This window comes from Leucopleurus acutus (genome assembly GCF_964270905.1).
Source record: "Leucopleurus acutus genome assembly, chromosome: 20".
Classification (NCBI taxonomy): Eukaryota; Metazoa; Chordata; class Mammalia; order Artiodactyla; family Delphinidae; genus Leucopleurus; species Leucopleurus acutus.
The window spans coordinates 52074426-52096229 of NC_139162.1; the positions used below are offsets into that span (position 1 = coordinate 52074426).

Genomic DNA, 21804 nt, shown 5'->3' on the forward strand with positions numbered 1-21804 from the left:
GAAGACAACTCCCCCTACCTTTCAGAGATTCTGAGGGCGGAGGCCAAGCCCCCTTCCTCTGTATCTGGTCTGACAGAGGAGGCCTGAAACGCGCAAAAGTCAGTGGGCGGCCTCTGTGTGGGCGGGGCGGAGCGAACCATTAGCCTAGCCCGCCGGGGGAGCCCTCCCGGCCGCGTAATCGTCTGAGTGGGAGGCGGGGGTGGAGGTGCCACGTGCAGTTCCCGAGGCGGGCGCAAGGGGTACAGAATAAGGTGCGCTAGCCGACTCGGCATTCACCCCACCTTCCAACCCGAGCGCGTGTCTCCGGGAACTGCCCCCGCCTTAAAATCCATTCTTTACTCCCACTCTCCTGTCCCGTGCGGCGCGAGGGCCGGCGCGCGCCACCGCCGGAATCCGGGGTCGCGACTCGCGTTCCACGCCGCGCGCCACTCGCTCCAGGTGACATCATCCCCCTGCCGGGCTCCGCCTCCCGCCCCAGCCGCCTCACGCCGCTTGCCTATTGGCAGTCTCACCTTGAGCCCCGCCTCCCGCTCTCCGCCCGTGAGACCCCTCCCAGGCAGTTCGGAGGTGGGGTTTAGCCGCCGGCCGGCGCAGACACCGCCTCCCATTGGCCACGCGGCTCCGTCTGTCAGTCTCCTGTTAAAGGGGCCACGACCGCCCCGGAGCTGGTTTGCGGGGGGGGGCGGGAGGAGGGAGGAGGAATTTTTTGGCGGGGGAAGGTGGGATTTGGGGGGCGCTGGTGAGCACCCCTGGATCTGGCGGCTGCGGCCTCGCGGGGGGAGGCTGAACGGTGAAAGGGGCAGGGGGCTATTTTAGGGGGTAGAGGGCTGTGAGACCGTCAAGGGGAGGGGGGGTCCCCAGCGCCCAAGCCGGAGCAAGAGACGCGGAGCCCGCGCGAGCGGCGGAGACAGGGCTCCGGAGCCACAGATCCGGGCCCCGGCCGCCGCCAGGGGCCCCGCCCGGTCCCCCCACCCCACCCCACGTCCCTCCTGCAGCCCAGCTCCGCCCGCAGCCGCCGCGGACCAGGTAGGTAAGAGCCCAGCCCGGCCCGCCTGGCAGCGCCCATCCCGGGGACCCGTCGCCGAGCTTCCCCCGCCTCCCTGAGATCCTGGATTCCCTTCTTCATCCCCTGGGACCTCAGAGCCCAGATTTCACAGCCCGACCCCAGAGACTCAGGCGTGCCCCTCCCGGCTCTCAGAGTCCCCAACCGAACCCTGGAATCCCAGGCGTACTGCCGCCTTGCGCCTCCTCCGGGGCCCAGGAGCCTGGATTTCCCAGGTCAGCCCCAGGAAGCCCCTCTGGACCTAGATCCTCCTCCTCGGCCCAGTCCTGGGAGCTCCAGACACCGGCCGCAGCTGTGTCAGACTCCCCCAGCTAGGGCCGGCCGCCCCCCCACCCCCGTCGCGTCCGCATAGTCCCCCATTCGCGCACCCAGTCTGCCCATCTCTGGTCCGCCGGCTTGAACAGCCGGCCGAGTCCCTCAGTCCCGGCCGGCTCGGCGGCCGCCCTGGACACAGGCCCGCTCTGGAGCTGTCCATGGTCACCGTTCTCGGCAGCCTCGCGTCCCCCATCTCCTGCTGCTGCCGCCGGGGAGGCGGCGCCGGCGACGCGGGGATATCCCCCGTCGCGCCTTTGACCTGGGGATACCCAGGCCCTTCCCGACCTGGGCGCCCGGGCCTCAGGGTTCCACTGGCCAGGCTCTCAGCTCCACCCTCAACAACCCAGGTTTCGGAGACCCCAGCTTCTACTTGAGGAGTCAGGGCTTCTGAATGTTCCTGCCTGGTGCACCTTAGGGATCTTGGCATCTGGGGACCCAGATCCCACCGGGCTCTGGGAGCCCTGTCAGTCCTCACTTCTTCTGGCTAAAGGCCCCAGCTGGTAGCCCTCACCCCCTCAGGATCTAGGAATCCAGATTTCCAGCTTTTGCTCCCTTCAGAGACAGTTCAACAGCCCCTATGCCCCTCAGACAAATATACCCATCCACCTGGCACCCCAGCATCTGCCCCCTTAGGGATTCAGGCGCCATGACTCTCTTCCTTTCAGGGACTCAAAATGCAATTCTTAATGCAATTCTCTGACTTCTACCCACGCTGCCCCCTGGAGACCTAGATGCCTTGTCCCTGATCCTGCCTCCCCTCAGGGACCCAGGAGTTCAGACCCCACTTTCTATTCTGCCCACCAAAGCCATCTACCCCGGTCCTCCATCCAACAGGGACTCAGGCTCCAAACTTCCATCTCCTGGCTTTGGCCTCCACAGCGATTCAGGAGTCCAGTTCCCCAGCTCTGCCACCCACCACCCCAAGTGTCTAGCCACTCAGCTGTTACTCTTTCGAACCCAAGTCCCTACAGCCTCACAATTGCCCATCAGATTGACATCTCTGGTGGCCTTGAAAAACCCCTGCTTCATCTCTGTATCATCTCAGGTTCTGGGCTCCCTGGGGTTTCCAACATTCTCCCCTGAGACCCAGCTTTTTGAGATGTTTCCAGCACTCCATCACGATTCTTTCATATCATGATGTCACATCCTTCGAATACACTCTCAGACTGGTGAGCCAAACATACATCCCTTCCTCCAGATGTGTTCTATGGCCTAGGTTCATTCTGTGATCTAGAATTGTCTTCCACATTTCCACCTAAACATGCGCCCTGGCAATGCTTCGTGTTCTAGATTCTTCCTAAATCCTAGAACACTCCCAGTCAACATCTTTGTTCCTTTTTCACCCAAGGTACTGTTCTGAAGTCTAGGCTAGATGCTAAATTCGAGGCATGACTTTCCCCAGGTAAATTCAAATATCTAGCTAATGCTCCCAAGCCAAATTCTGATCTCACCCTCCCCTTCGACAAGTTCCTTTTTTTTTTTCTTTGCTGCACCATGCTGCTTGCTGGATCCCCGACCTGGGATTGAACCCAGGCCCTCAGCAGTGAAAACGCAGAGTCCTAATCACTGGACCACCAGAGAATTACTGACATGTTCCAATTTTTAAGAAGCCAGTCCTTGCTTATTTTCTTCTAAAATTTCATTTTGGGTGTGTTCTAGGTTCTAGCCACATCCTTGGCATTGCTCTAGATTCCATTCTCTTCCCAGGGGCATTCTAAGTGCTAGAATATGTGTGTTCCGGGCTTCCCTGGTGGCGCAGTGGTTGAGAGTCCGCCTGCCAATGCAGGGGACACGGGTTCGTGCCCCGGTCCGGGAGGATCCCACGTGCCGCGGAGCGGCTGGGACCGTGAGCCATGGCCATTGAGCCTGCGCGTCCAGAGCCTGTGCTCCACAACGGGAGAGGCCACAACAGTGAGAGGCCCGCATACCGCCAAAAAAAAAAAAAAAAAAAAAAGAATATGTGTGTTGCATTTATGTGCTCTAGCCTTTCTCCAAAGTGTGCTGTCCATTCTAGAATGCACTTCCTATTTTATTTAATTATATTTAAAATTTTTATTTATTTATTTTGGCTGCACTGTGTGGCATGCAGGATCTTAGTTCCGTGACCAGGGATCGAACCCACATCCCCTGCAGTGGAAGCGCCAAGTCTTAACCACTGGACTGCCAGGGAAGTCCCTGCACTTCCCTATTTTACATTCCATCCAATACTACAGTCTTAAATCTCGAGGATTCCCACTGAAGTGTTGTACATCGCATCTTCCTTCCTCAGGTTCTATGTTCTCGGCTCATCCATTCCCACCTTCTCTGTCCATCTTTTCCCTGGTGTGACCTTGGCTTAGAACTTGTCCCCTGGTGGATTGGGGGCTTCCTCCATCTGCCACTTCAACATTCTAAACATGCTCTAGGCTCTCTCCTCTTTTGGAGTCTTCAGCCTAGAAATGTCCTCATTTCTAGAACACACCACCCCCATCCCCACCCCCTTTGCCAGCTCAGTCCTTATGCCAGGAAATTCTCAATTGCCAAAATGCATCTTTCTGCATCTTCCCCCAGGCGATTCTAAGTTCCAGGCAAACTCCTTGCTATTTTCCAGGTTTTCCTTTGCCTCCAGGGCATGTTCTGAATTCTAGAGCATATATTCTGCCTTCTGAGTTCTAACATTATCTAGATGCATGAAAAAACCAAGCATGCGATCTCTGCTTTATTCTGTAAAGATAAAATATACCTTTATGCCTTCATCCCTGGTAGGTTCTGAGTTCTAGATTATGTCTAGATTATGTCTCCTGACTTAGGTTTGTTATGTACTGCATTAGGTCTGTTCTTAGATATCATTACCCTCCCCTCTGTGTTTGGGGTTCTGGGGTGACCCAGACACTCTTTTAAGTTATTGGATTGCTCTTGGCTTGTTCAAAGTTCCAGACCTGGGCTCTAGAATATGCCCTTCTATCTGGCCCCATGTGTGGATCCTACCCCAAGCACATTGTAAATGTGGAAGTGTATGGCCTTTCTGCACTCTGTACTGTGTCTTCTTGCACGTGGCCTTCTAGATTCTACACGCAGCCTAGCTGAATTTTGTTTCCTTCTCAGGGAATTTGAAGTTCTAGAACAGCCTCCCTAAAACATCCCTAATTGCATCTCATGAGTAGATTCTGGGTTTTAGATACCATGTTGGGTTTTGGTCTAAGTCTGGCCTGCCCTCTTATAAACATTTTCTTGAATCTGACCTCTGAGTGTTGGGATTCAGGTGTCTAGATTCCCAGATGCACCTCTTCAAAGACCCAAGGTTACAGGCGCCCAGCTGCCTCCTCTCCCAGGTCCCAGGTCCCTCAGTCCCCTCCTGTCCTCCCAGGAGTCCAAGGCCCCAGTCCCAGGCTTAAGACATAGTCCGAATATTGGGTGGAGCTGGAAATTATCCACTCTGAGAACCGGTTATGCCTCTGCCTGAAGGGAGCGAAAGAAAGGAGAGAAGGAGTCAAAGTCCCTCCTGCTTTCGGCTCAGCTAGATGGACCCGTCTGACCTGATGTGTGCGGAGGGAGTGGCTCAGGAGACCTCCCTTCATCTCCACCCGCGGCTCATGCACCTGGACCCCTGGGTCCTGGGGGCCTTGACTTCTGAGTTCTGAGGGGGCAGAAGTCTGAAGGCTGAGATTTCTGGGTCTAGGGTTGTTGGTTGAAAGCCCAGACTCTTGTGTCCTGGGAGGGAGGGGATGTGGTCTCTGATTCCTGGGACTGGGGAGGAGAAGGCTGGAGGCTCAGACTTCTCAGTCTGGGGGAAGGGAGGGATAGGGGACCTAGATTCCTGTGACCTGAGAGAAGAGGTAGCTGGATCTTAGACTCCTGTGTAGTGGGAGATGGCTAGCATTGTCCCCACCATTTTTGTTTTTCCCGACTGGAGTGGGTCTTTAGATTCTCCTGGAACTAGATATCTAGATATCTGGGAAGTTGAAGGAGGCAGGAGTTGGGCTGAATAGCAGGTGAGGACCATCCCTGTGACATTATACAGGTGACTACGTACCAGTGACCTAATTCTGTGACCCCAGTTTTGTGGCCTCCTGAAGACATGGTCTCCTTCGCCTGGACCTGAGTTTTCTAGCTCATGCAGTAGGTTGAAGGGGATTCTCACAGCAGGCCCAGAATAGACAGTGATGGGCTGGGCCTGAGTCGCTTGAAGGGGCGGGGCTTGGACCGGAGGGGAGGGGCCTGCAAACTTTCCACATTCACTCAGGCAATGGGGCACCCCGCTTCGGTTTCTCCGACTCGGCTGAGCCTAGATTTGCTGCCAGTGTCTGATGGAGTCTGACCTGTTTCTCCAAATGCTCTCACCCAGGTAGCCAGGCCTGGTTTCCTGGGAGCAATGGGTTTCCGTTTATCTTGTGCCATGATTGGAATGGATGGGCCTCAGTTTCTTCTGTGCAGTGCTTGGGTTGTCCTGCCTCAGTTTTCACTATGTAGTATCCCAGTGACCGTGCCTCAGTTTCGCTGCCTGTGCTTTAACGAAGCCCCTCTCGGTTCCCTGCCCCCTCCCCGTAGGCCAGCACCGCCGCCATGATGTGCGAGGTGATGCCCACCATCAGCGAGGATGGCCGGCGGGGTTCGGCGCTGGGCCCGGACGAGGCGGGCGGCGAACTGGAGCGCCTCATGGTCACGATGCTCACGGAGCGCGAGCGCCTGCTCGAGACGCTGCGCGAGGCGCAGGACGGACTGGCTACGGCGCAGTTGCGGCTGCGCGAGCTGGGCCACGAAAAGGACTCGCTGCAGCGCCAGCTCAGCATTGCGCTGCCCCAGGTCTGGGCGGGGCCGGGGCGGGGCCTGAGGGAGGCGGGGCCTGGACTCGCGGAGGCACAGGGAGGGCGGTCCGGAAGGGGCGGAACTTGGCACTTGGAAGGGGCGGAACTTGGCACTTGGAAGGGGAGTGGCTTACCGGTGATGGGCGGGGCCTGAGCCGCTTGAAGGGGCGGGACTTGGCAGACATGGGTGGGGCCTCCAAACCTCCCAGTCCTAAGGAATGAGGGAGATGGGGAAAGGGATTGATCTGATTGTCCGATCCTGCCCACACCCGGATAGGAATTTGCGGCTCTGACGAAGGAGCTGAACTTGTGTCGGGAGCAGCTACTGGAACGGGAGGAAGAAATTGCGGAGCTGAAGGCAGAGCGGAACAATACTCGGGTGAGGGGTCTTGGGGCGGGAACTAAGTGCGGTGGGCGGGGCCTTGGGTGTTGCAGCCTGACCCATTTTTTTTCCTCTATTTTGCCTTCCTTTCTTCTCCCTGCTCCTACAATTTGGTGGGTCTCCTCTGGTCCCCTCCTTCCTTCATGTTCCCTCCCCTATCTCCATAATTGTTCTCGTTTCCTGTACCACTCCTTCCTTGACCTGCCCCCCACCTCTGTTATCGCTCTCTTTTCCTGACCTCTCTCCATACCACTTTGCTTGGCTCCACCTCTTCCATGCGTCCGCCCCACCTGTCTGAATCCTCTTCCTTCACTCTGCCTCTCTTCCCTTCACACTTTTCCTTGGTCCTGTGCCCTATCTCTGTAGCTTCTCCTAGAACACCTGGAGTGCCTGGTGTCCAGGCACGAGAGGTCACTGCGTATGACTGTGGTAAAGCGCCAGGCCCAGTCCCCGGGAGGGGTCTCTTCTGAGGTGGAGGTACTCAAGGCTCTAAAATCCCTCTTCGAGCACCACAAGGCCCTGGATGAGAAGGTATGAGAATTGGAAGACCCTGGTTGTAGAACAGAAACTCGTGGTTGGCTGGGGCTGTGTTGAACGGCAGAAATTCTGGCCGTGATTGGTTGGGGATGGCCCATGTGGGAAGAATGTTGACTGTAATTGACTGAGACAGGCTATGCAGACTGGGACCTGAGTGGCTGATAATAGAAAAATGTAATAGGTTGGGGGATACCAGCGGGTGAGGCTGCCTTGGTAGCTAGTTGGGGATGCACACATACTATAAATAGAGGAATGCTAATGTCACCCTATCAGGTCCATCCCAAAGGTGTTCTGCATCAACTGTCCTCCATCAGGTCTGATCTCCATCTCACACTGTCTTGCCCCCATCCCCAGGTCCGGGAGCGGCTGCGAATGGCGCTGGAGCGGGTGGCAGTGCTAGAGGAAGAGTTGGAGCTGAGCAATCAGGAGGTGGGGGCGTGACCAAGAAGGAGGAGGGACTAATGAACTACCAATGGGGTGGAACTGATTGGGTGGGTCCTAGAATCTGTTGGGAGCAGGACTAGGGCAGAAGACCAATGGGGTAGGACTATGGAGAAAACCAGTGAGGTTCCTAAGAAGGAACTCATTGGGCAGGACTAAGGGGAGTACTGCCCTGTGACAGTGAGACTAAGGTGAGAACCAGGGCTGGGGCTAAGGGAAAGAACTGACAATGGTGGAAATGCCTGGGTGGGGAAAGTCAGGACACCTCCACAAGGAGGCTAAGGTTAAGAATAAGGGTGGACTTCTTCTCTGGTGGGGGGCTAAGGAGACATAAAATGACGGCACAGGGTCTAAGTGTAGACTGTGGGATAAGGGTGGCCCCAGCAGGACCAGTGCCAGTGGGAAGTAGAAACAGGGTTTCTAGGACCTCCTGTGCCCTGATCTCCCTTTCCCATTGCCAGACTCTGAGCCTTCGAGAACAGCTGTCCAGGCGCCGGTCGGGGCTAGAGGAGCCCGGCAAGGATGGGGATGGGCAGGTAAGAGGTGGAAGCCTTTCCTTCCGCTTGCTCTTCATTGGTCCTCCTCACTGTGATCCCACTCAGCCCCCTGACTTTGTGATGGTCCTTTTAATGTTTGGTACGATTCTCACTGACCCTAGGACATCTGAACGCCTCAGACTCTTACTGACCTTTGACCTCTGATTCAAGTCAGCTAGCTAACTTTTGTGACCTCCATGGCCCTTACTGATCTTTGATCCCCCCTCACCCCCATCAGTTCTCTCCTTGCATTCTCGATCTCTGTGTTCCCCACTCTGAGTTCTGTCCCTTCCTCCCTCACTGTCCCCATTCCAGACTCTTGCCAATGGCCTGGGTCCTGGCGGGGATTCGAACCGGCGCACGGCAGAGCTGGAGGAGGCCCTGGAGCGGCAGCGGGCAGAGGTGTGCCAGCTGCGGGAGCGCCTGGCGGTGTTGTGCCGCCAGATGAGCCAGCTGGAGGAGGAGCTGGGCACGGCCCACCGCGAGCTGGGTAAGGCCGAGGAAGCTAACGCCAAGCTCCAGCGCGACCTCAAGGAGGTGAGGCCGGAGCCCCTGGTGGGCTGCCCTCTGTCCCTTCCCTCTCCGCAACCCTGCCTATCCCCCTTTGCCCATAGTCACAGAACTCACGAATCTGGATTCAGTCCACAAGCTGTGTGGACTCTTCTCCTCTCTGAGTCTCAATTTCCTCACCTAATGGTATTTATGATCCTTGTCAGAGAGTTGGCACATGGCACATACTTGGTAGTCACCCAGTATCTGGTTGTAGTTATTATTGTTATCATTGGGAAATTCTCTTGCACCTCTTAACTGAACTCCTTTGTCTGCATTTCACCCCATCCTGGCTGAGGTTCCTTGACCTTAACTCCCATGCTGCGGGGACTGCTGTGAAATGTAGGGCATGGATTCTTGAAAGCATTGAATGCGAAAGAAGAGAGAGCACTTTAGTTTTCATCATCCACTGGGGCTTTTACCTCGGATTTCAATTGTGGATGGCCCCAGGGCTTATTGGGAAGTGTGGTCCCACCACACCGGCTCCCAGGCAGGAGTCCTTCCCCCGTGAGACCCTGGAGCACCTTCTCTGGTTTTCTAAGCATGCGCTACCCTGGGGGCTCTTGGGAGATGCTGCCTCCCAGGTGGAAGGGACCTTTGTTTCCTATGAGACCCTAGGGCACTTGCTCTGTGAGTCTAAACCCGAGCTGTGCCAGAAGTTGCTGAAAAATCTAAGGCCTGGATTTTTGAGGCTAGTGGGCTAAGAAAAGTGGAGACATTCCATCTCATGGATCTTAGGTCATCCATATGAGGAGGGTCTAAGCCAGTACTGCCCCAGAAGTTTATGGGAGGGGCTGTACCACCATTTTAACTATCGGGTGGCAGGGGATCTAATGTTGGCTATGCCTGGGAGCTCTCGGCAGGTGTGGTTCCACCATTCTGACACCCGGAGGGCAGGGGACTTCATTTCCCAGGATACCTTGGAGTGCCTGAACTGGGGTTCTAAGCCTAGGCTACCCCCACGGCCTTCTGGGAGCTGTAGTCCACGCGGCCTTCTGTCACCTCTGCAGGCGCTGGCGCAGCGGGAGGATATGGAAGAGCGGATCACAACGCTAGAGAAGCGCTACCTGAGTGCCCAGCGAGAGGCCACGTCTCTGCACGACGCCAACGACAAGTTGGAAAACGAGCTGGCCAGCAAGGAGTCGCTGTACCGGCAGGTGGGAGCACGGCCGAGGAGGGGCGGTGGGGGCGAGGCCGTGGCTAGTTTGACCTAGCTCCTCCCTTCCCCCCCCCGTCTGTGTCCCCCAGAGTGAAGAGAAGAGCCGTCAGCTGGCCGAGTGGCTGGACGACGCTAAGCAGAAGCTGCAGCAGACGCTGCAGAAGGCGGAGACCTTGCCGGAGATAGAGGCACAGCTGGCCCAGCGAGTGGCGGCGCTCAACAAGGTGAAGGGAGGCCTGGGGCGGCGCCTTGAGTCTCTGGGGCAAAGGGGCGGGGCTTGGAGGAGGCAGGGCCTGAGTCTGGAGGGATAGGAGACCCACAGCCCGAATTCTGCTGGAAAGGGTAGGGCCTGGGGTCCAGGGAAGGGACGTGACTTGGGATGGTTGAAGGGCCTGGAGGTTTGGTGGGGGCTGGTGCTCTCTAGTTTGGACTGAACAGATGGGGAGAACATGAGAAGGGGACAGGGCTGGAGACTAGAGGAGAGGGCAGGGCTTGAATCACAAGGGCAGGGTCTGGAGTCCTGTGGGGGAGGAGCCTGGGGCCTGGAAGCCAGCCTTGGAGGAAGTGGGGCCTGGAGGCTGACTGCATCCTAGTGGGACAAAGTCAGATGCCATGGGTTCCATCCTCTAGGCTGAGGAACGTCATGGGAATTTTGAGGAGCGGCTTCGGCAGCTGGAGGCCCAGTTGGAGGAGAAGAACCAGGAGCTGCAGCGGGTGAGGAGGCTTTGAGGCTTGGGGGATACGCCTGGGTGAGGGGGCTGTGCCGGGGGTCGGGAGCTCGGAGCAGGAACAGCGCTCAGGGCTTGAGCGCCTCTGCTCTCTTCTCCTCTGGGCAGGCCCGGCAGCGGGAGAAGATGAACGATGACCACAATAAGCGGCTGTCCGAGACAGTGGACAAGCTGCTGAGTGAGTCCAACGAACGGCTGCAGCTGCACCTCAAGGAGCGCATGGGGGCGCTGGAGGAGAAGGTGGGCCCCAACCTAGGATTCCAATAAGCTGGAATCTTGGGGCCCCAGACCTTTCCCCAAACAGTTATCTGAGATCTCCCCCAATGGGGGCATCCTGAATTTGAAATTGATAGACTGCTCGATTGCTGGGACCACCACACTTTCTCCTAGTTTAAACACCCTAGAGCTGAATTCTGGGGCACCCCCAGCCTGAATTCTTGGCTTTTTCCCAAGCCTCTAACCCTATGGACCCTCAAACTCTGAATCCGTGGAAATTTCACAGAACACTGCATTTTGGGCTCCCAGGGACTCCCTGCCTTAGCAGTATCTTTGGCTCCACAACCCTCTCCCCATGCAGCTCACCATTCAAGCCCACCTCATTCCCCCTGGGGTCCCCTCAGGCCTGTCTCTGTTCACTGGAGGCTGCTTCCTGATTCTGCCCCCTCACTGCACCCCTGCCCCCCACAGAACTCACTAAGCGAGGAGATCGCCAACATGAAGAAGCTTCAGGATGAGCTGCTGCTCAACAAGGTAGGGAGGGGGCCGGGGTGGGGGTGGGCCTTGGGTGAGGGCCAGAGAAATGGAGCAGGCATTGCTGGGGTTGGAATCCGCCTGGCTGGGAGGGGCTGATACTCGGTGGGGGGGAGGGGGCAGATTCTGACCTGACATCTCCAACTTCCTCCCCCCCAGGAGCAGCTCTTGGCGGAGATGGAGCGGATGCAGATGGAGATTGACCAGCTGCGGGGGAGGCCACCATCCTCCTACTCCAGGTGACAGTCATCTTCCTGTCCCACCTCTGCCCATGGAGCCCCCTTGGCCAAGCACATCCCTTCTGATACGAAGTCTCCCCCACCCCACTCCCTGTCCTCCTGAGATTTCCACTGGTCCCTTTTATTTTTGACCCCTGACTTCATGACCTCTGACCGCAGACCCTTTTTCCTGACCTTTGACTTCAGATCCCTCTCCCAATCCTATGACCCCAAGCCCTTCCCCATGACCACTCACCTCTGTTTCCTTTTCCTGACCCCTTGGTCTCTGACTGCCCTCTCTATGCCCACAGATCTCTCCCTGGCAGTGCCCTGGAGCTCCGTTACTCCCAGGCACCCACATTACCTTCTGGCGCCCACCTGGATCCCTATGGGGCTGGCAGTGGCCGGGCAAGCAAGAGGGGTCGCTGGTCAGGGGTCAAAGATGAGCCCTCTAAGGTCAGCAGCCACTTCTGGGGCCTGGACTGAGCAGGGCTCGGGAGGGCAGCACTAGGAGGTGGAGCCCAACATGCAGGGCTCTGGGCGGGGACTGAATTGAGAAGCAAGGTCTCCTGGACCCACACTGTCTCCTCTTCTTCTTCCATCATCCCCACTTGCCCCGATGGCTCTTCACGTGGATGTCCTGCTGCCTGGTGAGAACTTTAGAGGAACGATGGGGTGGGAAGAGGGGTGGGTTTGGGGGGATGGTATGCAGGGTGTAGAATCCTAGAATGGATGGGGCCAAGTGAAGAAAGGAAGTGGGCTGGGTCAAAGGAAACAGTGGAATCAGGGGAGAGGGCAGAGTCATGGATGGTCAAGAAGAAGGACCCACCAAGAGAGAAAGCTGGGCTGGGAAAAGTGGGGGGGGCTGGGTCACATGGTGAGGGCAGTCAGTGTCAGGGGACATGGGCAGGGTTATAGAGGGTGGGCAAGGTCAGGATAGGTGAGGAAAGACCCAGCACCTACCTCGGCCCTTGTCCACCTGGCATCTCTCTGTCTCCACACAGAGATAGGAGTGGGAGCGGTCTACCCCTGCGGGGTCCATGCCACCTCCATTCCCTGGGGAGCTGGATGGCTCAGATGAGGAGGAGGCGGAGGGGATGTTTGGAGCTGAGTTGCTATCTCCCAGTGGGCAGGCTGATGTACAGACACTGGCCATCATGCTTCAGGAGCAGCTGGAGGCCATCAACAAAGAGATCAAGTGAGCACTGGCCCAGTTCTTCCCCACCCTGCCTAAGCTTAGCCCAAGGCCCCTCTGGCTCTGGAGACTGATTTGCACACCTAAGCCCAACTCCTTTCCTAAACATCCTCAAGGAATTCTGCCAGTCCAACACACTGTCCAGGAATCCCTGAGGAAATACCAGGAAGTCTCCTATGTGCTATATATACATTACACACGCCCCGGCCGGTACTCACAATTTCCCAATATATCCAAGACTGCATCCCCAAATGCCAAAATTCACAATCCAATCCGTCAGGAATCCTCCATTACATCATGGCTTTCATGGCTTCATGCAACAATTACCCAGTGACTCCCAGTACCCTGCGAATCTCAACACAACACAAGGTCCCCCAGTCCAAAACACCTTGAGAACCTCAACTCTAGATAACAAGAATTTCTACCTAATATAACAACAATCCTCAATTTATTAAGAATCCCCCATCACATAAAGTCTACCCTGATTCCTCAGAAATTGCCCTATTTAACAATTCTCTAATAAAACTAAAACACTTTCCATGGGCCCCAGCAAATGTATCAACATGACCATCATCTTCCACTCAAACTTTTTGTGACTTGAGACAGTGACTCTCACCAAATGTCTCTATGACCTTCCCAGATCCTAGGTTGACCTCAGAGTCCCTGATCTCACTCTGCTCTTATTATGAGCTTGCTCTTGCTGTCCTCCTTGGAACTTGACCTCTTGCCCATAGTAATCCATTTATGCTTTTCCATAACCACTTGTTTATTATCAGCATAGTCCTGATGCAGATCCTGATCATCCTGTCATCCCTAATCTCTCCACGACCTCCTGAGCCTATCATGATATCTTGACTCCCCTTGAACCTGTGAGGCCATCAGGGATCCACCAAGGCCCTCTAACTTCATTGTCCCTTCCTCAGAATTATTTTTGCTCCGCCAAGCCTTCCTGGCCCATTGGGAGTTGGGGAACTCCCTCTCCTATTGTCTGCCTGAGTCCTCTCACCCCATCTCCCCCTTTTCCTCCTCAGGTTAATCCAAGAGGAGAAGGAGACAACAGAACAGAGGGCAGAAGAGCTGGAGAGCCGGGTGTCTGGCTCGGGCCTGGACTCACTGGGCCGCTACCGCAGTAGCTGCTCACTGCCCCCCTCCCTCACCACCTCTACCCTTGCCAGCCCCTCCCCTCCCAGCTCTGGCCACTCAACACCCCGTCTGGCACCCCCTAGCCCTGCCCGTGAGGGCACCGACAAAGCTGTGAGTATTCTTAAGTCTCCTCAGCTTGGTGGTGGTGGTGGGAGGTCATAAACAGGGCTCCCTAACAAAAAGCAACAATGACCAACACACCAGTGATTTTCCAAAGCAACCTTAGCTTTCCCTAAAAGTTCCAACTCAAAGGGCAAATGGGAGGCTGAGCCACTGAGTTCCTAAACCCTAACTTGTACTTTAGTCAGATGTGATCTACTTTTACCTGTTTTACACATTAAGTTTCTGCATAGGATTTTTATTTTTATTTTTTTACTTTTATTTTTTTATTTTTTTTGGCCATGCCACGCAGCTTGAGGGATTTTAGTTCCCCCACCAGGGATCGAACCCTGGGCCCTGTCAGTGAGAGCACCAAGTCCTAACTACTGGATGGCCAGGGAATTCCCACTGCATAGGATTTTTAGAAAAATGTCTCTGTGACCAAATATATATTTGAGAACTACCATTAGATCCTCAGAATTGACCTTTGAGGTAGGCACAATATCTATATGCCCTATTTTATTGCCTTAAACTCAGATTTCCTACTTTCAGAAACTGTAACTCATTAGCTTTCCTTGAGGCTGAGCAGATCCCACTCCTGACACCAGAAGCTAAGACAGTATAAATATGGGCTTATCAAGCTCCAGGGGGACTGCAGTTATTGCCTTTATATTTCTGCAAATCACCCGCACATAATCTAGGCTATCTTTAGAAGTGGTTCCCCAAATCAGGGGTATCCCAGACACCTCGTAGACATCCTAACTAATGAGCCCCCAACATGACCCCTCCGATTCAATATAGCATCTCTGTCTCCAGAATCATGCCCCCAAGGAGGAAGCTGGGGCTCCACGAATGGAGGGACCAGCAATCCCAGGAGACACCCCACCTCCCACTCCTCGTTCTGCCCGCCTTGAGAGAATGACCCAGGCCTTGGCACTGCAGGCGGGATCCCTGGAAGATGGAGGGCCCTCACGGGGAAGGTCAGTAAGAATAAGGGATGGGACAGGGAGGGACTTGCTTGGGAGGAGGCGGTGGGAGTGGACAAAGACTTGGGATGAGAAGAGGCATCCCAGATGGGATCTATCTGTCTTGCTCACCCAGTGAGGGCACCCCAGATTCCCTGCACAAAGCTCCCAAGAAGAAGAGCATCAAGTCATCCATAGGCCGTCTCTTTGGCAAGAAGGAGAAGGGGCGAATGGGACCACCAGGTCGGGACAGCTCTTCTCTGGGTGAGTCCCCTGATTCCCTCTCTCCCTTTCTTTCTTCCTTCCTTCTTCTTCTTTACATATTCATTTGACATACAATCCTGTCTTCATTCATTTGGTAATTCATTTAGAACGCTGGAACCTTGGCAGAGGTAGAGGGGAGGAGAAGGGACAAGGAAAGGGCACTCTGAGGCCTGCCTGAGTGACTGGTGGGCAAATGAATTTGTTATGTTATTTACCTATTTTTTAAATAGAGAAAGAGGGAGGAGCATCCTAAAAGCAGGGCATCTGATGGGCTGGAGCCTGCTTGTCTGGTTTGTGAAATCCAAGTTAGTTAAATTTTCAGGAATTTTATGAGCTGCTTTGACGTCACATTGGTCGCTTGAAATTGGTGGGATTATTTACACCATGGAAATTGGCATATGCTACAAATCAGGAAATACCTTCTCCTTCCCCAGGGAGCCAGTTGTTAAATATTTACCAGCACACCACTGCCAGCTTACCAAGGCCAGCCCAGTGAATCCAGCCCTATTTTGGGGATTTCTCCAATTCCTTGCCTAGGAGGTGACATTGGTCCCTGTCTGGTTTTATCACTCCCTCTGTGTGGCCGCATTTACTAATCCCTCTGGGCCTCTGCTTTCCTGGCATCCTTCTCAACCCCCCAGCATCAAAGATTCTGCCTCCCCTTTGAGACTCTCCAAATTTTGGCCCCTCCCTGCCTCCAGCTGGAACACCCTCAGACGAGACATTGGCCACTGACCCTCTGGGGCTAGCCAAGCTGACAGGCCCAGGAGACAAGGACCGAAGGAACAAGAGGAAGTGAGTGTGGGTGTGGTTGGAGGTGGGGAGGGTTGGTCATAAGTGAGAAGAAAATTCTGGGAGGGGGTGTCCAAGATCCTGAACTTGCTTGCCTGGGAACTTGGGAACCCCTAGAGTTTTTCTTTTCTTTTTTTTCCCCTTTTCTCTTGATTAGTGTGGATCTGTTGTGGGGAGGGAAGGTGGATTACAAAGATTCACATGTATTTTTTTTAGCCTTCTGCCATGTTTTTTACATTCATAAAAATTGCTTTGGTGGGGGGATGCGGTTGGTGAAGGGGGCCATGCAAGAGGGCTAGGTGTCTCTGTCCCTGCGATCTCCTGCCCTTCTCCCCAGGCATGAACTTCTGGAAGAGGCCTGCCGTCAGGGCCTGCCTTTTGCTGCCTGGGATGGGCCCACTGTGGTCTCCTGGCTAGAGGTACTGGGGCCCAGAAACGTCCTCTTTATCCCCAACTGGTCTGAGAACCCCACCCTTAGGTCTGGCTGGGTCCACCTAGTACCATCCTCCTAACTCAGAGGTGGCGGTGGAGAGGAGTTGGTGGGGGGGGGAGGCCCTGGGAGGGGTCAGGCTTCTTGTAGATCTTCCTGTTGCTCTTTTTCCTTCTCCCCTCACCCCTGTCCTTCTGGCCATGCCCACCTTGGTCCTGTTGTCTCTCTCTATCTCTTTGTGTCTTCCTATGTCTCTCTCTCTCTGTGTGTCTCTATTTCCCTGCCTCTCTCCCCATCTCTGTGTTTTTGTCATTCCCCGTATTTCTTCCCATGTCTCTCTATGTCTTTTGCTCCTTTCTTTCCCCATCTCTGCCTCTCATCTCTGTGTGTCTCTCCTCGTCTCTGTCTCTCCCCATCTCTCTCTTTCCCCTCTGACTCTGGTCTTACCCTTCTATGGCTCTCCTCCATTGTTTTCCTGTGTCTCCCTCTGACCCTCGCATCTCTTTGCCTTGCCCTCCTCTCACTGCTTTCTCATGTCTTTCTGTTTCTCGCCCATTTGCCTTTCCCCATCTCTCTGTCTCCCTCTCTCCCTTTCTTTCTGTCCCTCTCCCATTTCTCCCGTTTCTCCTCCCGTATGTTTCTGTCTGTCTCATTTTTTCCCCATTTCTCCCTTCCTCCCTCTGGTCCAGCTGTGGGTAGGCATGCCTGCGTGGTATGTGGCCGCCTGCCGGGCCAATGTCAAGAGTGGTGCCATCATGGCCAACTTGTCAGACACGGAGATCCAGCGCGAGATCGGCATCAGCAACCCACTGCACCGGCTCAAGCTGCGCCTCGCTATCCAGGAGATGGTCTCACTCACCTCACCCTCTGCTCCTGCCTCCTCCCGCACTGTGAGTGTCCAGGGCCCAATCCCAGCCCTTGCTGTCTCAGGGCCCCGCCTACTGTCCTCAGAGTAGCCAATCCTGGGCCCGCTCACTCCAGCTCTGTCTGATACACCCTGCTCCCCACAGTTTCTCACCTGGATTATCTCTTGAGAGTGGGGCTCCCTTCAGGTCCCTCTGCCTCCCCTCAGGCTGCTTTACACACTGCAGCCAGAGGGATCCCATCCCGGAGAAAAAGCCAAATTCATATGGTTCTCTACAGGGCCATTGATGAGGGGCCCCTACCCACCCCTCCCTTTTCTACTCTGCTTCTTGGCCCTTGCTGCTCCCTTTCCTAGGAGCACCCCTCCCTCTTTTTCCCCCAAGGCTGGCTCCTGCTCATCCTTGAAGTCTCAGCTCAAATGTCACCACCTCCAAGAGGCCTCCCTAACTCAACAGCTAAACTAGTACCGGCCCCATCACCCCAACACATGAACACCTATTTTTTTTCCCATAGCACATACTGACTTCTAAAATTTTATCATTTTGTTCCATACAGAAAATTATGTGTTCCCATGCCTAATTCGGCTCCTCCAGGAGCACGACCCCCTTCCCCTCCCCTGTTCAGAAGCCCTCTCTCAACCTCTGTAACACCCCTCGCCCCTCAGTCCACAGGAAACGTGTGGATGACACATGAAGAGATGGAGTCCCTTACCGCGACGACCAAGCCTGTGAGTGCCCCCTGCCGGTGGCCTTGGGTGGCACTAAATTTCCTCCGGGAGGAGCGGCGGAGTTGGGGGGCAGATGAATCTGTAGCTGTCTGTCCGTCTGTTCGTCCCTCCCGCCCTCCTCCGCCTGCCCCTTAACCCACCCCTTCTCTCCCCTCTTCCCACTAACTGGTCAGGAGACCAAGGAGATCAGCTGGGAGCAGGTAGGGGGCGCGGGGCGGGCAGTGGGCGCATGAACAGGCTGTGCACGCTGCATGGACGCCCCTCCTTCTCCGAGCCCCGCCCCTCCCCTCGCCGGAGCATTCCATCCTCACCGCGGGAGGGGGGCGCTGCGCGGAGCTCTGCTCTTGTCTGTGGCTTGGTGGGGGTCGGCGTAGAAGCCCGGCTATTCCACTGTTAGTGGTGCACGGAGGATCATTCCATTATGCTGGGTTGGGGGGGCTCCAGGGGCAGTTTCATTGCTCTAACTAGAGGGAGGTGCTGAGCAGCTCTTTTACCTAGAAAAGAGGGAAGTGGGATTGTTCCACTGTACTGGGGTGAAAAGGGAAAGCATTTGGGGCGGGGGGTGGGGGCGGCAGGTCAGGGTGAGAAGTTGGGGAGAAGGAGCTACATTTTGTTCTCAAGAGGGGAGCGGGATGACCTCACCTGAGACAGAGGAGCTATGCTGGGTCTTTGTTTCCCAGCAAGGGGGAAGGTATGGATTATTTCCTTATGCTAAGAGGAGTGAAGGATTTGGGGTTGATCCAGAATATTGTCCTGGGCCAGATATAGCTAGACTAGTATTTTGGGGACAGTGCAAGAGTGGTGGATAGATCCATTATCATTTGTTGGGGAGAGAGCTACATTGGAAAATCCGTTGTGCTGACTTGGGGGAGTAGTGATGTTGGACTGATCCATTGTTCTGAGTTGGGACAACTTTACACTAGAGCTTCTTAACCTTTAATGTACAGTTCAGATAACCTCAGAATCTTGTGAGAATGCAAATTTTGATTCAGTAGCCTAGGGTCTGAGATTCTGCAATTCCAGCAAGTTCACAAGTGATGATAATGCTGTGGGTCCAAGGACCACACTTTGAGTAGACAAGGGTCTATGCTGTCATAATGAAGAAAAGGGAGACAATTTTGGACTGTCCATTTCCTGAGCAGAGATTGGCCATTGTCCTGCTATAGGATGGAGAAAGAACCACCTCGGATCTGGGGGAGGGGGGTTGGACTGTACCCTTGCATACATACATGGGATGGGGTCAGAGGGCCTGACTCCTCCCCCACCTGCCCATGGCCCCAGATCCTGGCATATGGCGACATGAACCATGAATGGGTGGGGAACGACTGGCTGCCCAGCCTGGGGCTGCCCCAGTACCGCAGCTACTTCATGGAGTCGCTGGTGGATGCCCGAATGTTAGATCATCTTAACAAGAAGGAACTCCGGGGCCAACTCAAGATGGTGGACAGCTTCCACAGGTGGGGGTCGCCTGGCCCATGGGGGCAGTCCAAGGGGGTAAGCCCCACTTCTAGAGAGTCTTTGGCAAATAGGACCAGTGATGGGGAATTCCTTGGACTATCTTTGGTCCTCTAGCTCTGATTGTCAGGCAATCAAGACTCCTGTGCCCCTTCCACCCATAAGAAGGCCCACTAGGAAAAGCCCAAGTCCTGAGACAGCTTAGCTAGTTGACCCCATACCCCTTACAGGTGGGCTAATAGGAACTGCTTTTTGAAAATATGGCAACTCCTGGGAAGGTCAGCAGTCAGTAGAACAGATCCAATGGAGCAATTCCCCAACCTCTGCCAGAAGACCACAGACAACGGGGAGAGCCCAATAGGAGTAGCAGTCATTGGGGTATGAGGGCTCATCTGTAACTCCACTATCTCTGCTACTCAGGGTGAGTCTGCATTACGGGATCATGTGCCTGAAACGACTCAACTATGACCGGAAGGACTTGGAGCGGAGGCGGGAAGAGAGTCAGACCCAGATCCGAGGTGAGTAGAAAAGGGTAAACGTCCAGCTGGGAGCCAAGTTGGAGGGGTTTGGAGCAGTGCTGCAGAAGGCATAAATAGGGGAGGGAAGGGAGGCCAGGGAAGAGGGGGTGGAGCCAGCATAGGGGCGTGGCCAGGAAGAGGAAGTGGGGATGGAGATATGGGATAAATTGGAAGGGCCTGGCCCCAGGAGGGGAGCAGCTGAGGGTCCCTTCTGTCCCCAGACGTGATGGTGTGGTCCAATGAGCGGGTCATGGGTTGGGTGTCCGGGCTGGGCCTGAAGGAATTCGCCACGAACCTCACGGAGAGCGGGGTGCACGGGGCGCTGCTCGCCCTGGACGAGACCTTCGACTACTCTGACCTGGCCTTGCTCCTGCAGATCCCCACACAGAATGCACAGGTGAGCTGCCGCTAGGCCCTGGGCATACTGGGCATCCCCACCTCACAGATTGCACGCTGAAACCCCTCTCCCACTTCTCCTCCCCAGGCCCGGCAGCTCTTGGAGAAGGAATTCAGCAACCTCATCTCCTTGGGCACAGACAGGCGGCTGGATGAGGTGGGCGCAGCAGCAGCACAGGAGACTCCACTCCCAGCTGCACCTCTAGGCTGGGAGCTGAAGGGGTGGGGCTTGACTTTGCCAGCGAGTCGTGGTTGGAGGAGGTGCCAGAAAAGGGGCGGGGTTAAAGGAGGGAAGGACCCGGAGAGGGGTGGGGTCAAATGAAGGGGCGGAGTCGGAACGCGGCCCTAGTCCCTCACCGGCTGCCGGGCCCCTATACCTAGGACAGTGCCAAGTCCTTCAGCCGCTCCCCATCCTGGCGGAAGATGTTCCGAGAGAAGGACCTCCGAGGCGTAACGCCTGACTCAGCTGAGATGTTGCCCCCCAACTTTCGTTCGGCCGCAGCAGGGGCCCTGGGCTCGCCGGGGCTCCCTCTCCGCAAGCTGCAACCGGAAGGTGGGCGGATCCCAAACGCGACAGCCTCTCCTCCTCTCCCTTTCCTCGGGGGTAGGAACCTCCCTCTTCAAGTTCTGAAATGGCCTAGTCCTTTCTCCCCCAACCATGACAAATGGACCGCTCCTATAAGCCAACCTCCTCAACCCCACCACACCCCCTTTCCAGGGTGGGAAATGAACTCGTCCAGTGTCACCTGGGATACTTTGAAGGAATCCAAGGCTATGGGAAAGGGGGAGAAACCGGCTTGGAGCTAGGCGGTCGTTGTCATCTCGGAAGGGGAACTCCAAGGGAGGACGCTCGGGGTTGAGGATCGGAGAAATACTGAGGGAGGAAGTGGGCGTGTGTGTGTGTGTGCGCGTGCGCGCTTTCCAGGCTGAACCGCTGCTCACTCTCCCTCCAGGCCAGACTTCTGGGAGTTCCCGGGCAGACGGCGTTTCTGTCCGGACCTATTCCTGCTAGTGTACGCCTCCAGGTGAGGACTGTACTGGGCGCTCTTGGGGTTCTGGGCGGCACAATGGATCTTCACAGCTGCACGCACTGCCTGGCGTCAATGCAGGTGACCTTACTCGGACGGAAGAACCTTACAGAGGCTGGGCTGTTTCCCCTCCTGCCCAGAGCATGGTCTCGCCGGGGAGAGCTTGCTGGGGAGCTCACGCCACGGACTGGACCATCTGTACAGACAAGCGGGGAATGCCGGTCCCTGCCTCACAAATGGACTGGGCCTGGACCAAACCACATGCACTGGACTGAGAGGGGGGAAGAAGAAGGCAGGAAGAAATCCCGCCCCAAACTTCCGCCTCTCTTTCCAATACTTTGTAATTCATTGATCAGTTTCCGATGGGAGATGGGTGCCCTTTCCCCGCGGGAAGGGGGCGGGGCTTCCCTCCCGGGCCGCATGCGGGGAGAGGCTGCCCCCTCCCCTTTCTTCCCAGTCGCGGGGC

At 55.7% G+C, this 21804-nt stretch overlaps 1 protein-coding gene across 1 annotated transcript; it reads left to right on the forward strand.

Moving 5' to 3' along the window:
• Nucleotides 1-5920: 5920 nt before the first annotated feature.
• Nucleotides 5921-21322, forward strand: PPFIA3 (PTPRF interacting protein alpha 3; the record flags this gene model as incomplete). The annotated part of the gene is made up of 28 exons (XM_082863202.1): nt 5921-6160; nt 6440-6541; nt 6911-7075; nt 7436-7510; nt 7984-8058; nt 8374-8595; nt 9618-9764; nt 9856-9990; nt 10397-10480; nt 10603-10734; nt 11182-11244; nt 11404-11483; nt 11774-11918; nt 12473-12660; nt 13689-13911; nt 14716-14879; nt 15001-15128; nt 15830-15923; nt 16258-16339; nt 17040-17240; nt 17879-17941; nt 18115-18141; nt 19223-19398; nt 19817-19914; nt 20136-20311; nt 20399-20467; nt 20692-20863; nt 21264-21322. 28 exons carry the CDS (start codon nt 5921-5923, stop codon nt 21320-21322), a joined length of 3585 nt encoding a protein of 1194 aa, XP_082719328.1.
• Between the last annotated feature and the right edge of the window lie 482 nt (nt 21323-21804).